The 17121-nt window shown below is 50.0% G+C and overlaps 8 protein-coding genes across 8 annotated transcripts; 4 read left to right on the forward strand and 4 right to left on the reverse strand.

Annotated features, from left to right (window-relative positions):
- Window positions 1-974: 974 nt before the first annotated feature.
- On the reverse strand, window positions 975-2134 carry BDZ99DRAFT_412939 (alpha/beta-hydrolase). The gene is made up of 2 exons (XM_033716672.1): window positions 1726-2134; window positions 975-1667 (listed from the first exon to the last, which is right to left on the reverse strand). Exons 1-2 carry the CDS (start codon window positions 2064-2066, stop codon window positions 989-991), a joined length of 1020 nt encoding a protein of 339 aa, XP_033579285.1. The 5' UTR covers window positions 2067-2134; the 3' UTR covers window positions 975-988.
- A 535-nt stretch (window positions 2135-2669) lies between these two features.
- Window positions 2670-3818, forward strand: BDZ99DRAFT_569018 (2-dehydropantoate 2-reductase; the record flags this gene model as incomplete). The annotated part of the gene is made up of 1 exon (XM_033727842.1): window positions 2670-3818. One exon carries the CDS (start codon window positions 2670-2672, stop codon window positions 3669-3671), a length of 1002 nt encoding a protein of 333 aa, XP_033579286.1. The 3' UTR covers window positions 3672-3818.
- On the reverse strand, window positions 3811-5286 carry BDZ99DRAFT_264706 (D-aminoacid aminotransferase-like PLP-dependent enzyme). Its single transcript, XM_033713829.1, has 2 exons — window positions 5071-5286; window positions 3811-4999 (listed from the first exon to the last, which is right to left on the reverse strand). The coding sequence occupies exon 2, from the start codon at window positions 4971-4973 to the stop codon at window positions 3951-3953; it is 1023 nt and encodes a 340-aa protein (XP_033579287.1). The 5' UTR covers window positions 4974-4999; window positions 5071-5286; the 3' UTR covers window positions 3811-3950.
- Window positions 5287-5655: 369 nt separating this feature from the next.
- Window positions 5656-7360, forward strand: BDZ99DRAFT_461052 (D-amino-acid oxidase). Its single transcript, XM_033719523.1, has 5 exons — window positions 5656-5841; window positions 5898-6035; window positions 6095-6198; window positions 6255-6358; window positions 6415-7360. The coding sequence occupies exons 2-5, from the start codon at window positions 6031-6033 to the stop codon at window positions 7129-7131; spliced, it is 930 nt and encodes a 309-aa protein (XP_033579288.1). The 5' UTR covers window positions 5656-5841; window positions 5898-6030; the 3' UTR covers window positions 7132-7360.
- A 1241-nt stretch (window positions 7361-8601) lies between these two features.
- BDZ99DRAFT_383101 (uncharacterized protein) lies at window positions 8602-9868 on the forward strand (the record flags this gene model as incomplete). Its single annotated transcript, XM_033715311.1, has 3 exons — window positions 8602-8877; window positions 8931-9061; window positions 9115-9868. Coding segments are annotated over 3 exons (1161 nt in total), but the record flags the coding sequence as incomplete, so codon positions are not given.
- A 456-nt stretch (window positions 9869-10324) lies between these two features.
- On the forward strand, window positions 10325-11890 carry BDZ99DRAFT_474514 (uncharacterized protein; the record flags this gene model as incomplete). Its single annotated transcript, XM_033721912.1, has 3 exons — window positions 10325-10600; window positions 10823-11076; window positions 11335-11890. The coding sequence occupies 3 exons, from the start codon at window positions 10325-10327 to the stop codon at window positions 11888-11890; spliced, it is 1086 nt and encodes a 361-aa protein (XP_033579290.1).
- Window positions 11891-12170: 280 nt separating this feature from the next.
- Window positions 12171-12925, reverse strand: BDZ99DRAFT_461054 (uncharacterized protein). The gene is made up of 2 exons (XM_033719524.1): window positions 12461-12925; window positions 12171-12376 (listed from the first exon to the last, which is right to left on the reverse strand). Exons 1-2 carry the CDS (start codon window positions 12757-12759, stop codon window positions 12337-12339), a joined length of 339 nt encoding a protein of 112 aa, XP_033579291.1. The 5' UTR covers window positions 12760-12925; the 3' UTR covers window positions 12171-12336.
- An 888-nt stretch (window positions 12926-13813) lies between these two features.
- Window positions 13814-15793, reverse strand: BDZ99DRAFT_569022 (amino acid transporter; the record flags this gene model as incomplete). The annotated part of the gene is made up of 5 exons (XM_033727843.1): window positions 13814-14405; window positions 14473-14606; window positions 14664-14909; window positions 14962-15380; window positions 15450-15793. The coding sequence occupies 5 exons, from the start codon at window positions 15791-15793 to the stop codon at window positions 13938-13940; spliced, it is 1611 nt and encodes a 536-aa protein (XP_033579292.1). The 3' UTR covers window positions 13814-13937.
- Window positions 15794-17121: the final 1328 nt, after the last annotated feature.

Genomic DNA, 17121 nt, shown 5'->3' on the forward strand with positions numbered 1-17121 from the left:
ATGGCAGCAATAAGACACGACCCCGCTCTGGCCGACCGCAGGCTATAACACGCCGCGATAAATGCTTTATTATTTACTGGGCATGTTGCTTTCTAAAATCTAGCTAGAGACCTATGGTATATATATTATTAAAATAGCCTTTATACTCCCCTAGTCTTCACCTTATTAAGTACACAGTACTAGCTAAAGTAATAGATTATTAAGATGTACCTAGTGTCACGGTATCGACCGCGACACCCTACCTACCGAAATTCTGCCGCAGATTGCTACAACTCCAGCAATCTGCACCGGCCTACTACCGTTGGCCGGCCTCCTGCCCTGCCTACCCTGCTCCGCTCCCGTCTCGCTTCCGCTTCCTATCCTGTCCCGCTCCAGCCACCTACCGGCTGCCCCCTTTTCCTATCACCTGATCTGGTAAGGACCTCGCGTACACGCGTGCCACGCGCCGAAACGGCATAGAGGCCGTACGCCACGCGCTCGGCCACGCCCTTATATCCGGTGGCCCGTCTCCCGTCTTCCTGTTCCTTACACAACGTCTTGATTCTCCACGTAGCATTGTACATAGCACCTAATCAACGCTCCTCTTTGAGCCCTCGACCTCTCGCGTGTAGCGCTATCGTGACACCTAGAATTAGAGAATAGATAATTTATATGCTAATTTATATGCTCTAATTGCTACTTATAAAGAAGCCTAGTTGGCCTTGCCCTAAGATCTCTTTAATAATTTAGCATATAATATATAAAAAAGGCTAGTAGCGGCGGAGAAGGCTAAGGGCTCATACACCAACTCTTAAATGCATGGAAATCTGGCGTGGTTGTGGCGACAGATGTGGTGGAAGATTCGGATGTACACAAACTCTTGGCCTAATGCTCTATGTCCATTTCACACATATTTACTATCAACGAATTCTATTAGAAGCGCCAAGTCAGTCTCGAGAAAGGAACATAAATGGAGATCTGGTGAAATCATCAAAGCTACTCTACCGGGCTAAAGACACTTGAAAGCCTCCAACTTCCCCTTCAAGAATCCAACCACCATCTCCGCCGCCTCCTCTGCTGGCTTGAAACCAGGAAACGCAGTAAACCCATGCGGACACCCCGGCCACACCCTCACCACCGCCTCCGCGCCCGCAGCCATCCACTTCAAACCCATCAACAACGTATCATCTACCAGCGGATCCTCACTGCCCACCAGAAACAACGCCGGCGGCAACTTCCCTAGGCTAAAGTCCTCAAACAAAGGTGACACCTTCGCCTCCCTCATCTCCCCCTTCCCTGCCCCCGGCAAATATGCATCTCTAAACTTCCTCATCTCCGCGAGATTAATGACGCGAGGCTTTGTGGTAGTGCAGGTCGCGATTGAGGGGAGTGAGAGAGACATGTCGAACCAGCCGTATGGCAGGATAAGTCCGGCAAGCTCATGTGCAGATCGCGAGCGGATGAGGTGGAAAGCGGAAAGCACTGCGGCGCATGCACCTGCAGACTCGCCGCCCATGAAGATAAGGGGGACACCGTAGTCCGTGGAGGCGTGGTCGACGAGGTACTCCGCCGCATCGATGCAATCATGGATAGGACCAGGGTAGGGGATGGAGGGTGCGTGCCGGTAGCCGACGCTGATGGCTGTCAGATGGCAGGAGTTGGCGTAGAGCTTTAAGGTGCGGTCTTGACTTTATGGGATATTAGTTGGATGGAGGATTGAAGAATGTGACGGAGTAAGAGGCATACGATTGATGGTTTCCGAGGACGAATCCACCGCCGTGGAAGTGGAGGAAGATGCCACGGCTTGGTTGACCATCATCAGGCTTGTAGACGCGTAGAGGGATCGTGCGGCCTGGGTCTCGGGAGGGTATAGTGACCTCTTGCGCTTCAGGAAGGTAGATGGGTGGAGGCAATGGGGTTTCGCCCGCCTCGCGCATCTGCTGATACTTTTCTGATCCTATTTGGTTCCAATGAGGGCCTTTACTGCTGATTGCTTCTAGCATGGCATTGATCTTCTTGGTCTCTGCAGGTATGCTGCTTGAGGCAAATTTGGAATGATCCAAGGCAAGATCGCTCTGAGACGACATCTTGACGGGAAACCCAGTTTTATTTCTTGGAAATTAAGTATATCTGATCTCACACAGATAGAAAATAGATTTCGAGTAGACTGAAATGATCTCTTCAGAGTGTTTTTTAGTATTTGACCAAGAAACGACTTTATATACCTTCAAAATGAAAGACACCGCGTGCTCGGCCGAGCTCAAATGATGCGCGTAAAGAGGCTACGAGCATACGTCCGTAACGCGCGATCCTGTGACTCACTAGGCCGCATGTTTAGTAATCGAGACGCCATAATTTAGATTGATGTAGATATGATGTTCGTATTGTCGTGTTGAGGAGGAGTTGTTTCAGCAAACATCGTGAAGCTGAGAACAACAAAAAAGTGGGGCGGCTTGATAAGCCCATTATTCCCGTATCACTCTAAGCCCAAAGAGGATCACGTAGACGACTTAACTGACGGAAAGAAGAGCGATATCGCACGCCTTACGATTGATGATTCACGTCAATAGATAGAGAGGTAAAAGAAAAGTTTGCCAGTTAAAAAGACACATAACTAAGCAGGGAAAGCTTGTTCCTTTCCTCTACATTCTACAGATCAGTATCAGGCCAATTTCTTTCCGCAAAAAGCCATGGCTGATCGCCCTAATGTTCTTCTTTTCGGGACGGGTGCCGTAGGATCTGTATATCTCTACCTTCTCTCCAAACACTGCGACACCACCGCAATATGCCGCTCCAACTACGCCGCCGCAAAAGCAAACGGCTTCACAATCCACTCCCCCCAGATCTTTGGCGAGACCCTCCATTTTAATCCCCGCGTCGCGCGCACATGCGCCGAAGCCACTACTCTCGATGTCGGCTCACCCGCCAAACCATTCGACTACATCGTAATTTGCAGCAAAGTAACCCCCAACACCATCCCCGCACTTATCGCACCCGCCGTGACACCCAACCACACCGTGATCGTCCTACTCCAGAACGGCATCAACATCGAAGCGGAATACACAGCCGCCTTCCCCACCAACCCCATCATCAGCGGTGTCGTCTACCTCCCCGTAACGCAAACCTCCCCCGGCGTGATCCAGCACGGCGACATCGAGCGCCTCGAGCTCGGCGCGTACCCCTCGTCCGCCTCATCTGCCCCCACGACGCGCTTCGCGGAGTTGATCCAGGCGGGCGGCGGGACCGCCGAGGTGTGGGACGACGTGCAGTTCAAGCGGTGGGCGAAGCTGCTCGTCAACGGCTCGTGGAACCCCATCTGCGCGCTGACGCGCTCCTCGGACGTGAGGTTCATGGCGTCCTCAGCCGGGGCGACGGACTTCGTGTTCGCGATGATGCTTGAGCTTGTGGCGATTGCGAAGGCGCATGGGTATGCGAATGTGGATGAGAAGGTGGCGAGGGCGCAGTTGGAGCGGTTTAAGAAGCGGATTGAGACGAGTAAGGGGGTGGGGAGTGAGCCGAGTATGTTGACAGATGTGAGGGAGGGGCGGCGGATGGAGGTGGAGGCGATTGTGGGGAATGCAGTGAGGATGGCGAAGGAGAAGGGGGTGGATTGTGTGAGGTTAGAAACAGTGTATTTCCTGGCAAAAGGGTTGGATGAGGCGATTGGGAGGGCGTTGAAGGGGTCGAAGTAAAGGAGTGAGGGCTTTATCGACATGCACTTCAGGGGGTTGGAGAAATTGTAGAGATTGCCATACCCAATGGATAGAGTACGCATATTTATAGACCATATAGCGAGCTCTTTGGCTCTTTGCAGAACAATTGGTAAACTTGCAGACATGCCGTCTGAAGTAGCCCAAGTAAGTCTCCCGAATGTTCAGGCTACACGAAAGTGACGAGCTAGTTATTTGCATTGAAAGTTTCCTTCTCTTAATGAAATGACGATAAGTGCGCAACTTTTTTCTTCTCAGCACTCAGTTACCATTGGTGTGAATACCATCGGTGCCGTTGGTCTTAGTGCCATTGACATGACTACCCTCATAACTTACCTCAAAGCTATAAGCATCATCATAATGCATAGCCCAATATCCATCCCAGATCTTGTTCGTGACCGGGCCAATCTGCCCATCCTTCACCGGTTTCCCATCCAGACTCGTGATAGGCATAATCCCACCAGCCGTTGTGCACATGAACAGCTCATCACACTGATACGCCAGCTCCACAGGCACCACCTCAACGCGAACCTCCACGCCAATCGCCTTCGCGGCATCGATCACGCTCTTTCGTGTAACACCATGCAGAACGCCGCGGTCAGGGGTGTAGAGAACACCATCCTTAACAAAGACGATGTTGAAGCCCGATCCCTCGGTGATATTCGCATCGCCATCCGTAAGGAAGGGATACGCAGCACCACGGTCCCGCGCCTCATGCATCGCGCGGGTCAAATCCCCCCATTGCAGGTTCTTGATTGTCGGGTCCATCGCTCCAGGTGGGGTGCGCCGCACCGTCCGCGCAACGATGGCGCTGCCGCCTTTAAGCTGCACCGCCGGCTCCATGACCCAGACATAGGGCTGGATGAACATGTAGAGGTTGTTCGTAATGTCCTCGGCCTTGTACTCACGGACGCCTTTGAGGCCGCGCGTGACGATCAGCTCGACGAAGGCGTCACGGATGCCGCTTTTGGCGAGCATGTCGACGAGGATCGATTTGACCTCTTCCTTTGGGAGGGGGAGCTTTAGGCGCATTTTGGTGCAGCTGGCGGAAAGGCGTTCGAGATGGTCGTCCAGGCGGAAGAAGCGACCATCCCAGACGGATGGTACGTCGTAGGTGAGGTCGCTGTGTAGGAAGCCTTGGTCGAGAAGGGGGATGCGGGCTTTGGTCAGGGGAGTGAGCTCTCCTGCTATCCAGGCAATTCCACGGGCGTAAGGATTGCTGCTAGCTTGGATGACGGCATCGCGGGCAGCGTAACCTGCGAACGTCTTCTTCATGGTAGCCATTGCGGATTTGAGATTTGGGGTTTGTACTAGGGGGGCGTTAGTCTCGGAGCTGAAACATGCACAGAAGTACAAACTCCGCCAGAGATTCATGACTTACAAGGGTCGATTCAAGCTTGCAGTAACCTTTACCAACTAGAATTGGCTAAAGGCCAATATAAGATGGTCGCTTTCTCGGGTTTGGGGGACCGAAGCTGATATTGTGGTTGGAGATATATGATTAAAAAACTTGTTGGAGTGTTCAAGGTTCAGAAAGAGATCTTGTTGCATGACTTGTCGTTCCAGAACGATCATTATAAACCATAACCTACCCTTGTGCACGCCGTAGTATGCCGATGGCATGCATGTCCCTCTGTGGAGGTGTGCTTATCGGGTGGGGCATAACTCGCCTTCCTAAAAGGGTAATTCCCGATCCAGTAATTGAGCCCACATCTTGCAGCAGATCTACCATAGCGAACGTCGTCTTCTGATAAGCCTCCCAGGGCAATGCAATTCAGCGTAATTGGATGAATGAATTCACATACTGAAAGGGCAATTGCTGGTAGTTTCGAGGTGGAAACGCGTGAGCGCGTCCGAAAAGACGTGCCCCTCATCCTCGGCTACGAATGCCTAGTATGGACTCTAGCGCGGCATTCTGTCAGCGACTTCGCTCATAGTTAGAAGCTTTTAAGAATAACAAGAGTCATTCCTCACCAAGCAATTTGTCCAGGACATCAATCGTATGCATGTGAGGTCTTGACCCTGTTGCTGCCACTCCCGAGACTTTGAGAGGTGCCTTAGAAGTCGAATATAATTTCGCATTCCTGGTATTCTTTCAGCAAAAGACAAGAGCAGGACTCATCATGGCACAGAAGAATATTGTTGTGATAGGGTAAGTCCAATGCGCAAATCCCAACCCTTCAATTAGCTTACGCCGACATTTCGCAGTGCTGGAGTCGCAGGATTGACGACGGCATTGCTCTTGTCGAAAAATCCTCGATACCGAATCGTAGTAGCTGCCAAGCATATGCCTGGTGACTACGATATCGAATATGCATCACCCTGGGCGGGAGCAAACTATATGCCGTAAGTGAGACTAGCCATTCATGTAGTCGAACAAGCCATTTAACAAAGCTTGCGTTCAGTGTCTCAGTTCGTGGTACTAAGGCAGCAGAGTGGGATAAGAACACATGGTCTCCCCTAGAGGATCTAGCACGGAACCACCCTGAGGCTGGCGTGCACTTCCAAGGTATGTCTAGATATATACTACCTTACTCTGAAAACACGACTGCTAACCGGACCGAGAATGTGAAATCTACAGTCGTTCCAAAGACGTCGGTTCTGCAACAGCAGACTGGTTTGCCGAATTATTATCACCAAATCCATGGTTCAAGGATGTCGTGCCGAATGTGAGTAGTCCCCTGGCTGCTTAGACGTTAGGTCTAGACTTACTCGGCTCTCCCAGTTCCGTTCGCTTCCCAAGCAAAGTCTGAGTTCTGAAATCGATTCTGCAACAGCTTTCACCTCTGTTTGCATCAACACCGCCATATATCTTCCTTGGCTCGTCTCACAGTGTCTCAAAAACGGAGTCACTTTTAAACGCGCTGTTTTCAAGCACATTTCAGAAGCCTCATTGCCCTCAACTCATCCTTCAAGCAAGGTCGATCTCGTGGTCAATTGCACCGGCCTCATGGCAAGTACGCTCGGCGGCGTTGAGGACAAGTCCGTTGTACCCGCCCGAGGCCAGATTGTGATCGTCCGCAATGTGGCTGACAGGATGGCTGATGTGTCCGGAACCGACGATGGAGATGGCGAGGCATGCTATGTCATGACAAGAGCTGCCGGCGGGGGCACGATCCTGGGCGGGTCCTACCAGAAAGGAAATTGGGAGTCACAGGTGGACCCCAATCTGGCCATTAGAATCATGAAGAGAGCAGTGAAACTGTGTCCTGAGCTGACAGGGGGAAATGGAATCGAGCATCTCGACATAATCAGACACGGCGTGGGATTAAGACCTGTTCGAGAAGGCGGAACGAGAATCGAAAAGGAGCGCATAGAAGACGTGTTGGTGGTACACAACTATGGCGCTGGTGGAGCCGGATATCAGTCTTCCTATGGATGCGCGCAGGCTGCCGTGGCATTGATTGAGGAGGCATTCTCGCCAACACGCGCCCGTTTGTAAAGGCCGTAAGCAAAACTAAAACGCGTAGGATCATCTTTCTTACAAAATACGCGATTGAGCTTTTGGTTCCGTATGAGGATTGAGTGGCTCGAGCAATGGGAACGTGTAAATTTCGGCGATGTGATAGTAAGGTTGGAGATGAAAAGAACGTTGATATCGACCCCAGAGTCTGTACCCAGAGTACGATGCAGCTTAGTCACAGTTTATGGCGATGAAGCTAACCTAAATGCGTTTGGTGCACGATCCTCTATGCTTATCAGTGATGCTTGGGTTGACTCCCTCTCCGACACCTCCGCCCCAGCTTCTTCATCCTTCCATCCTCACATACTGCCTCTCATTTCAATCCACAAATACAATCCAGCTAGCAACAAAGGGTATGGGGTGATATAGCCTTCCGCGTGTCCCCACCCTCTCTATTCCGCCGCGTCCCAATTGGGCACGAAACAAGAGCTTGCATATGCTTTAACTTTAATTTGCACTCTCCACCTCATAGACAGGGCCCAAAGGCTCTCGCCTCAAATGGCGTCTATCCAAAATGTGAAATCTGGTGCCAAGAACTCTGGACATCGAACAAATTCCCTCGGCTACGCCAAAATTGATTGCCACACCTGCGCGGCATCGAAGAAACCTTGCGATCGCCAACGTCCCTGGTGTGGTACCTGCATATCAAGCAAGCAAAAATGTGGTGGATTTGCCATGGATCTAGTTTGGAAGGGCCCTGCAGTCTCCGATAATGCCACTCGTTCATCTCCAGGCAGTGGATCAAGTACGGTTAGAAAACGACAGAGAGAGTCTTCCAACGGGCACCATAAGTTTAAGTTCATTCAAGGCCGTCCGAAGAGAAAGCGCAAGCCAAAAATCTCCGACGTACAGACGATGATAGGTAGCATTAGCCCATCCTATTCGAGCGATCACATGGACTTTGCTTTGGCGACAACCCCGCAAAATGTTGTCAATCCTGTTATCTCAGAACCTGGGTCTAGCTCCGGGGGATCGATATATGGCAACCTCACGGACTTCAATGACGGGCCGTTCATACACGGTCTACCACGAATATTGTCCTCTGAATCCTACCAGGACGTTTCAGTAGAGATACCCCATACTGTCTACAATACGACAAGCGAAAGCTTTTGGCCCAACTCACCTCAACTAAATCCGCTTTTATCGCAGAATATAAGATCGCCATCCCTAAGTGACGCTAGTTTCCTAGAGGATTTAGTCACTGAAGGCCTTCAGCCAGCTGCAGGGGGTTGCAACTTGGCACAGAGGCGGTCAATATCAGAGGGCTTAATATTTTCGAATGAAGAAGACGTTGACGAGGCCGTATACGAAGAACGTTTCCCACTTCCTATCGGAGTTCATTATCAAGATCTAGCTCACAAATATAGCCCAATACTCGCGATGTGTGAGTGATCCTGTCCATCATTGGATCGGATATTCCAGGGATGCCATAGCTGACAATAATCAGATGACGAGGAGTTTTGCGTTATGCCACTAAGTAGAGACTGTTCTACCAACCCGTTCCGCGTTCGAACAGCCCGTTCCGGAAGCTCCGCCTTTCTCCTGCATGCGATTCTCGCCCTCTCTTCACAGCATCTGGCTAAGAAAAACGATTGTATCGATCTGATGACTGAAATGCACAATCACCGGTCTAGCGCAATCCAGCTATTCAGTGAGGCTCTAGGCAATACACAATCGAATTCCCTTCCACTTCTGGACACAGTTCTAGTACTAATAAACCTCGAGGTAAGGATTTCCTCTTATCGTGATGCCCATATTCTAACAAATCTTCCCACCAGATAACCCAATCAGCGACAGGTATGTGGGGTGTGCATTTGAACGGCGCACGGCGACTTCTTGAACAAGCTGGACCCGTGGAGATACATCAAGGAAACTCACGAATTCGCGCGCAATTGGCGATGCTTGTTTGGTACGTTGGTGCTTCCCATTTTGATGCCTTCATTTTGATAATAGTTCATGTAGGTGGGATGTTACTATTGCTTTCATCTCAAGGAAGGAGCCGCGTCTGCCCATCACATACTTGGAGACGCTGCTAGAGTATGACGAGAGCGACGGCTGGTCATATTTCATACTCAACGGGTGCCCACCCGAACTCGTTATGGCTATGGCCCGGCTCGCAAAGCTGGCCAACATATATGAAAAGACGACTCGAATGGAGTGGACGATTTTCAACAGACTTCCGGTCGACGCTATAGTGGAAGAGGTTAGGAACTTCAGTAATGAAGCAGATGTGGGTTTGGACGACTTCGAACACTTGGACGAAGACCCGGATGCAAGACGTAATAGATTCCATTGCGTCGAGGCTTGGAGACATGCCATCTTACTCCATGTCTGTCGAGTCTTCACGCCAAAACAAGACGCACCTAAACTGCGATTGATCAGCCACCTATCCCGTGTCATTCTCGACCATGTTCGATGCATACCGGCCACAGAGGTCATTCAAAAACAAGTGCTTCTGCCAGTATTCCTCGCTGCATCCGAAGCCGGCGATGAGCAGGGCCGTTCTTTTGCCCGCCAATACTGTAAGCACTGGAATGTTGCTTCCCGAACCTATCATTTCCAAGCCACCGCGGAGCTCCTGGAAGAAATTTGGAAGGATTGGAGGCCCTCAACCAGAGATGCGTACTGGTGGGGCCTTAAAACCGGTGGCCAGGTTTGGCCGCAAGCCGGTGGCGGAGAAGACCAGACCATGGTCTCGGAACTGCTTCTAGGGTGAAAGGAAAACGGAGATAATTCTGCACGATCTTGGACGAATACAGTTGAATACACGGACATTCCACTATTTGTACATTTCTGACAACTGGACGCTCGACTCTACCGAGGAATGTGTAAGTCGTTCTTAGCTCGTTTTCGTTTTGTTGAAAAATACAAAAAGAATGCGCTATCCAGGAATCGAACCCACGTGCCTGACCTAGGCAGGACCAAAAAAATAATTTCAACTACCCTACCGACAGATATCGACGGATACCGACAAGTGCACGTCTGCACTCCGCTTTCCGTCATCCCGCACAAGTACTCGGGCCCCGTCGGGTTGTTTCACAATGGTCGAAGATCAGCCCGTACGTAGTACGGGCCTACACCCTCAACCAAAAAACACCCTCAACGAAAATTTACCCCTCTATTCACTGCTTTACACCTACACCTACGTACAACAACGTACTACAGCTACAAAATGACTCGGCCAGTTTATTCAGAATATACAGATGAAGCTGATGAGATTAATACAATTGTGAAGGAACTCAAGGCGCTCGGCGGCAAGCACAATCTTATGCAAATCTCAGCCACCCGAAATGTCACCTACGGCAAGCTTTGGAGGGCCTTTCGTGGTAATGCAACGAAGTCAACACGTAGGCCTGTTGGCCAGAGGTTGGATGAAGCTCAAGCACTTGCCTTGAAGCAATTTTTGGACCATATAGACAGTATTGGGTTTGGAATTCGTCGAGAGATGGTACGCGATGCCGCCAATTCGATTTTAGCCCGAAATCACACTGTACTTTACGACAATGACGAAGCCCCCCCACGCGTAGGCATTCACTGGCCAACAAGATACCTTGAGAATTCATCATACAACAAAACCAAGGCCAAGCCTATTGAAACTTCACGGAAAAGGGCACAGGATCCCACCTACATACAGACCTAGTTCGAAGGGCTAGCTGCCTACTGCAAACAGCATGGAATCATACCAGATGACTACTGGAACTTCGATGAGTGCGGCGTACGCCTTGGTGTAGCACGTAGCCAGCTAGTTTGGACCGGCGTAGGGAGGGAGATCTACGTGCCTCATTCAAATAGTAGAGAGCTAGTAACACTAGTGGAAACAGTGCGTTCAAACGGTGAACATATAGCTCTAATGATGATCATTGCTGGCCAGCACTTAATGGAGGATTGGTTCGAAAACCTACCAGCTGCGTACCTAGTTGGCAGGTAAGGCATATCGTAATGCCTGGCGTCCAATTCGTACAGCTAATTTATATGCGCAGATATGAGCCAAGAGGAAAGCAATGCTATATATGAAGCTCATCGAGCACGGCCTCATACACCACCTCCTCATCCTGGCCCCGAATGGCATACACCCCTCACAGTGCGTACATTCAAGCGTCAATCAGATGCAATTCTACAGGACCTGCATGGGGCCCCTCAGGACTTTTTTAATGCTGTCAGTAGCACTCTAAAAGGGGCCAGATCTATGGCCTACAGCAGCACCTTATTCGAATCAGAGCTTTTGAAAACACAGGCAGCACAAGCTGCGTACAACAGCCGTAGATCAGGTGCTAGGAAGAAGCTACTTTCTGGAGGCCCAGTATACGCTAAGGAGGCTCGACACATGAAGAGACAGCGCCAAACAAATGATAAGGATAAAGAAATGCAGGCTCTAATATTGAAGCGTGAAGAACAGCATCAAAAAGCGTATACAAGATATATAGATGAGGTTCTTCCTGCATTCACCAAATTCTATTGGGGCAACTACGTAGAGGTGTATAGCTTTCAAGGCGAGCTTCCTCCTAAGTCACCAGCCAATCAGATGGTGAATTGGAGGCCCCTGATTAAGCCTGTATATAGAAAGGCCTATATTAGATGGGTGATGGGGCCGTGTACGAAGATGGGGAGAAAACGGGTGGCCAAGATGATTGACTATGCCAAGGCTACAAAACCTAGGCCACCAACACCAAATGAGGATGGAGATGAAGGCAATACTCAGGTTGATCCTGCATTAGACCGGATGGAATGGGGGCCCTAGGGGAGGCCTATTAATTGAGAAACAGTGAATGTATAATATATTTTCGTTTGAGGGTGTTTTTCGGTTGAGGGTGTAGGCCCGTACTACGTACGGGCTGATCTTCGATCATTGTGAAACAACCCGACGGGGCCCGAGTAATTGAATTGGAGAACTGCCAAAATATTTCAAAATAAATACCCTTGGAATTGCCGCCCCACATTTAAATTTTCACACGTGCCAACGGAAATTATTCACCGACACATCTCACTCACTTTTCACAGTTCGCCAATGCTTGGCCTAGCATTACCCGAAAGGCTGCTCAAACTCCAGCAGAGCTGATTTTACATCGCATCTAGTTTTTTAAAGGCCATGGCGACACCCCAAGCAGTGCCAAAAGAGCGTACACACTCTCAACAAGAACACTATTTTCATTGTCGTCTCATGGCACTCATGCAGATCGCAAATATTCAAACTCTGCTTGCGATTCTCAGTTTGACAAGATATACTGTACGTCTGCCGCGATCAGAAGACATTTTGCGTGTGCCACTTTTCTTCACTCCAAGAACTCAGTAGTGCTAAATAGCTTATGAGGTCCGGGGATGATGGTGGAAGCGACGAATTCTCCAATTGTTGGAAGAGCTGGAATTACGCTTAAGGGATGAGGATAAAGGCGGATGCAACGGTTTCTCCAAGATCCTCGTAGCGCTGAATATCTTATGAAGCGTGAGGATGAAGGCGGACGCGATGGATTCTCCAATTGCCAGAACAGCTAGAAGTGCGCTTAAGGAATGAGGATGAAGGCGGATGCGACGGGTTGTCCAAGTGCTAGAAGAGCTGGAATTACGCTTAAGGAAGGAAGACAAAGGCGGATGCAACGGTTTCTCCAACATTCTAGTAGTGCCAAATAGCTCATGGGGTGTGAGGATAAAGGCGGACGCAACGATTTCTCCAAAAATCTGGTAGTGCTAAATAGCTCAAGGAATGAGGATAAAGGTGGACGCAAATATTTCTCCAAGAACCCGGTAGTGTTAAATGCCCTAAGGAATAAGAATGAGGGTTGGTGTAAAGATTTCTCCAAGAATCTAGTAGTGCCAAATAGCTAAAGCAATGAGGATAACGGCAGACGCACTGGATTCTCCAAGAATCTGGTAGTGCCAAATAGCTAAAGGAATAAGGATAAAGGCGGACGCAATGGGTTCTCCAGGTATACTGTATAAGCATAATTTAATGTGATGGTTTAGGCCCATCGGCTTGAGCGCGATGCTGATATAAGATCCTTGGAGAATTTAATCCAATACTTTAGGTTCATCGACTTCATCGCAATGCTGAGATAAATGTTATGGGGAGTTTAAAGCGATGGCTTAGGTCCATCGGCTTAAGCGCGATGCTGATATAAGATCTCTAGAGAACTTACAGCAACGGCTCAGGTTCATCGGCCTTTATCACGATGCTGATATAAACCTTGTGGAGAATGCAAAGCGACGGCTTAGGTTCATCGGCTTGAGCGCGATGCTGGTACAAACCCTGTGGAGAATCCGCTACCGCCGCCTAGGGACTTCTACCTTTATTGCGATGCTGACACAAACCGTGTGGAGAATTCATTGCGGTCGCCCAGGACCTTTGGCCTGAAATAAGATGATCGCATAGGATTACTGGAGAATTTGTAGCGCCTAGAAGTAGTGGACGTGGACCTCGCATAGTTTTTAGACTACTGGAGCCCTTTCAGCCTGAAACAAGATGCTCGTACTGTATACCTGGAGAATTCGTAGCGCCTAGGAGTGTACGTGGATCTCGTAAGGGTTTTAACACTGCCAAAACCCTGGAGAATACCCTGTTGTCGCTTATGGTCTTCAGCCTGAAACACGCCGATGAAGCTGAACTATCGCGTTGAGTTCTCTAGGGGTCACGTATTAGCATCGCCATGCAAGTTACAAATATTCAAAACTCCGTTTGCGATTCTCAACTTGACAAGATCCTACTGTCTATCTGTCTATCCAAAGCACATTGCTAGGCGATATCTTTCCACAATGTCAAACTATCCAACATCACGATGTTAAGCTTTCCACCATCACGACTTCTGGGTCATTCCCACGGCATCCTCGCTGTTTTGCATACTCAACCCATCCAGAGTCTCCAATCGCCCCGTAATAGCCGCATGTCTCCGTTCCTCCAACAACGCGAAATTAACATGTGGGCCTATAAACTTCCCCTTCTTCGACGTGAACCATAGCGCTATCACAAACGCCACAAGGCCTGACGACACAACAGACACGTAACTCATGTTCTGCGGCGTGACTGGCATAGAGGTTGGGAAGCAGTACAGGATATCGAGGAACACGACCCAGGCGACGGAGACGCTGTTGATGACGACACCGTACTTGCCGAGGCTGAAGTAGCGCTCAGGCAGGACTTTATCGCGGCCGCGGTAGAGGAGGATAGCTTGCGGGATGACGCAGGAGGTTTGAAGGAAGACGATGGCGGCGCTGAGCATGGCGGAGAAGGCGGTGGTGGAGCCGATGAATATAACGCCGTAGATCTATGGTTGGTGTTATTCGGTAGTCTGCTACTAGGAGGAAACTGTTGGAAGGGGGGGTATGACGGACCGAGATGCATGATGCGGAGAGCAGCATGGCGTTCAAAGGCATCTGGAAGCGGGGATGGACGGCCATCCAGATCTTGGAGTAGGGTAAGGCTCCATCACGGGAGAAGGCCCAGAGGGTACGCGATGCGGTTGTAGCTAAACATCTTGCATTAGTCTGGTTCCACAATTGAATGTTGCACTCAGGTGGCTTACCATTTGCGACCAAGTTGCTAAAGAAACAGAACGCAAAAACAGCCATCAGTATCGATGCTGCAACGTTGGAACCAGTTCCTTGGCGGTAGATTTCGATCAACGGCAGTCCCGTCGGGGTGGCAAGGACAGCAGAGAGATCCGTGATTGCGTACATCAAAGCGGCAGCAAAGGGAAACGCAGTAATAAGGCCCATAAGCAGAGGGTACATGATGACCTTGGGAACGCTTCGAGCTGGGTTGGGTATCTCTACGACGTTGATTAGCACATTGAAAGGCTGGAGAAGATAAAGATGTCTCACCCTCGCAGAGATGGGCGCCGCCGTCACTGCCCAGAAAAGAGTAGACGGCGTTGCCGACCGCGAGCATGAATGACCAGCCCTCGCTCGACCAGCCGCTCCGACTAGTTGTGTCCGTGAAGATAAATGAAGCTGATGCGTGATGGTGGCGGCTGACCACGAACAGGACGATCATGGTACTGCTGAGAGTAACGACTGACAGCAAGAATACAAACTTGTTAAAAAGCGGAATCCATTGAGAGCCAAAGACATTGATTCCCACCGCCAGCCAAATAAGGGCGACATATACCAAGTACTGCTGCCAGTGTTGTTGGCTGTAGTCCGGATACCAGACGAAGACAATATCCAGGATCATGGATGAGACGAAGTTGGCTACCGAGCCCGCTCCTAGCCACCAGCCGAGTACGCTGACCCATCCGTTGCTAAAAGGGGCATTAGTATAAGTGACCGGATCCTCCGTAGTTTGACGTTCTGAAAAGGTAGAAACTTACACGAAAGACATGAAAGGCTTGTACTCGTCGCTTGCTACCATGAACGACCAGTAGTACTGCGCGCCAGCACAGGGATATGCAGATGCCAGTTCCGCCATTCCTGCTGACACTACCAATGTCATGAATCCAGCAATTGGAAGAGACCACAAAGTGCCAGCAGATGAGGCTTCTGTCAGACTGATGCCAACGGATGATCCGGTCCCGAGCCAGGTGCAGGTCAGGGTAAAGGAGAGCGCACTAAGGGACCAGAGGGAGAATTGACGGGGCATCGACTGCTTGTAGCCAGCGGCTTCAAGCTCGAGATCATCCATCCGGGCGACATTGTCGCCGTGATCTACTGACATTGCTTCGAGGTCTTGAGTAGTTGCAAGTAAAGAGTTGGGTTGGTGTTATCCACCAAGCGGAGAAGACAAGCTGGGTTATTCGAGTGAAAATAGTGGCAACATGACCTATATAAATATAGCCATACAAGTGGCTGATATGGGGGTTCTGTATCATGGAGGACGCGCTATGACCGGAGCTCAGCTTGCGGAGATCTTAGATAGAGCTACATTGCACGACTCGGCGGGCCTCAGCATGATAACACGGTTTCTACATCGGGGATTCATTCCAGCGGGATCCTCGTGGCTTTCCACCAGGGATAGCTATCAATGTGGTGCGCGGCGAGGGGGGTTTGTGCCCAGGTAGGTCATGGGAGGTGAGACGAAGTGGTTCAAAAATTACCCGATGCGGAAGGCGAGATAAGAGCACCACCAAAAGTCACGTGTCCATGTATTATCTTAATGGTCAAGTATCTCGGATACTCAAATAGGTAGATCGCACTGGGAGTCAGATAACCCCATGTTAGGCTTTTCCAAGAGGGGCCTCAATCTGGACCCAACTGTCTATGAGGTAGTGGTGAAGGCGGCTGGGGAGTGCCACGACAAGTGTAGCACTTGAAGCGACGTTCTCTGCCCTCGCGCAGTGCATGGAAAAGGTGTCACTCTAATTCCAGAATAAGCTGCCTCCTGTGTACACTAGTCTGCCACTGCTTGGGGTGCTTCAATGTATTTTCAGGAATCTGAACAAGATAGAAGCCCTCCACGTTGGGCTATGTGGAAACTAATTGAAGCGCCCCAAGCAGTAGCAGACATGTGTACACATGGGCAGAGTACTTGATGAGTGTGCCAATTTTTCTACTCCTAGTTTCTCTAGGCGTCTGGATCTTGTCAATTTATGGAACGGCAGGTATCCTTTGTCGATCGAAGTGAAGTTGACGCTGAGCCTCAGCTTCATATGCAGCTTCGCGTTCGCTCTCCGGTAAGAGGTCAATTCTAGCGAGCTCCTTCTCACGTCGTGCATTTTCCCTTTGATCCTGCTCATCCGCCGTGGACTGAGGAATGACGATCGAACCTGTGGGATCGTTAGCAAATAAACTCAGAAGTTCACAACATCTATAAGACCTTGTCTCTTCTCATTGCGCTTCTTGGATATTACAAGCATCCCGCGTTTCGTCTTTTGGGCTACACCTTTGAGCAGTTGTTCCGTTGGCTCAAGATGTATAATTCCGTGCACACTGAAGCCCATTGATGTTGTAAGGGTGGTGAACGAATCCTGGCATTCTTGGAAGATTTGTCGTTCGTGAAGCAAATTCTCTCCCAGTAGAACATCGAAGACAAGATTTGCTAGCACA

Source organism: Mytilinidion resinicola, assembly GCF_010093595.1.
Source record: "Mytilinidion resinicola strain CBS 304.34 unplaced genomic scaffold BDZ99scaffold_6, whole genome shotgun sequence".
NCBI lineage: Eukaryota > Fungi > Ascomycota > Dothideomycetes > Mytilinidiales > Mytilinidiaceae > Mytilinidion > Mytilinidion resinicola.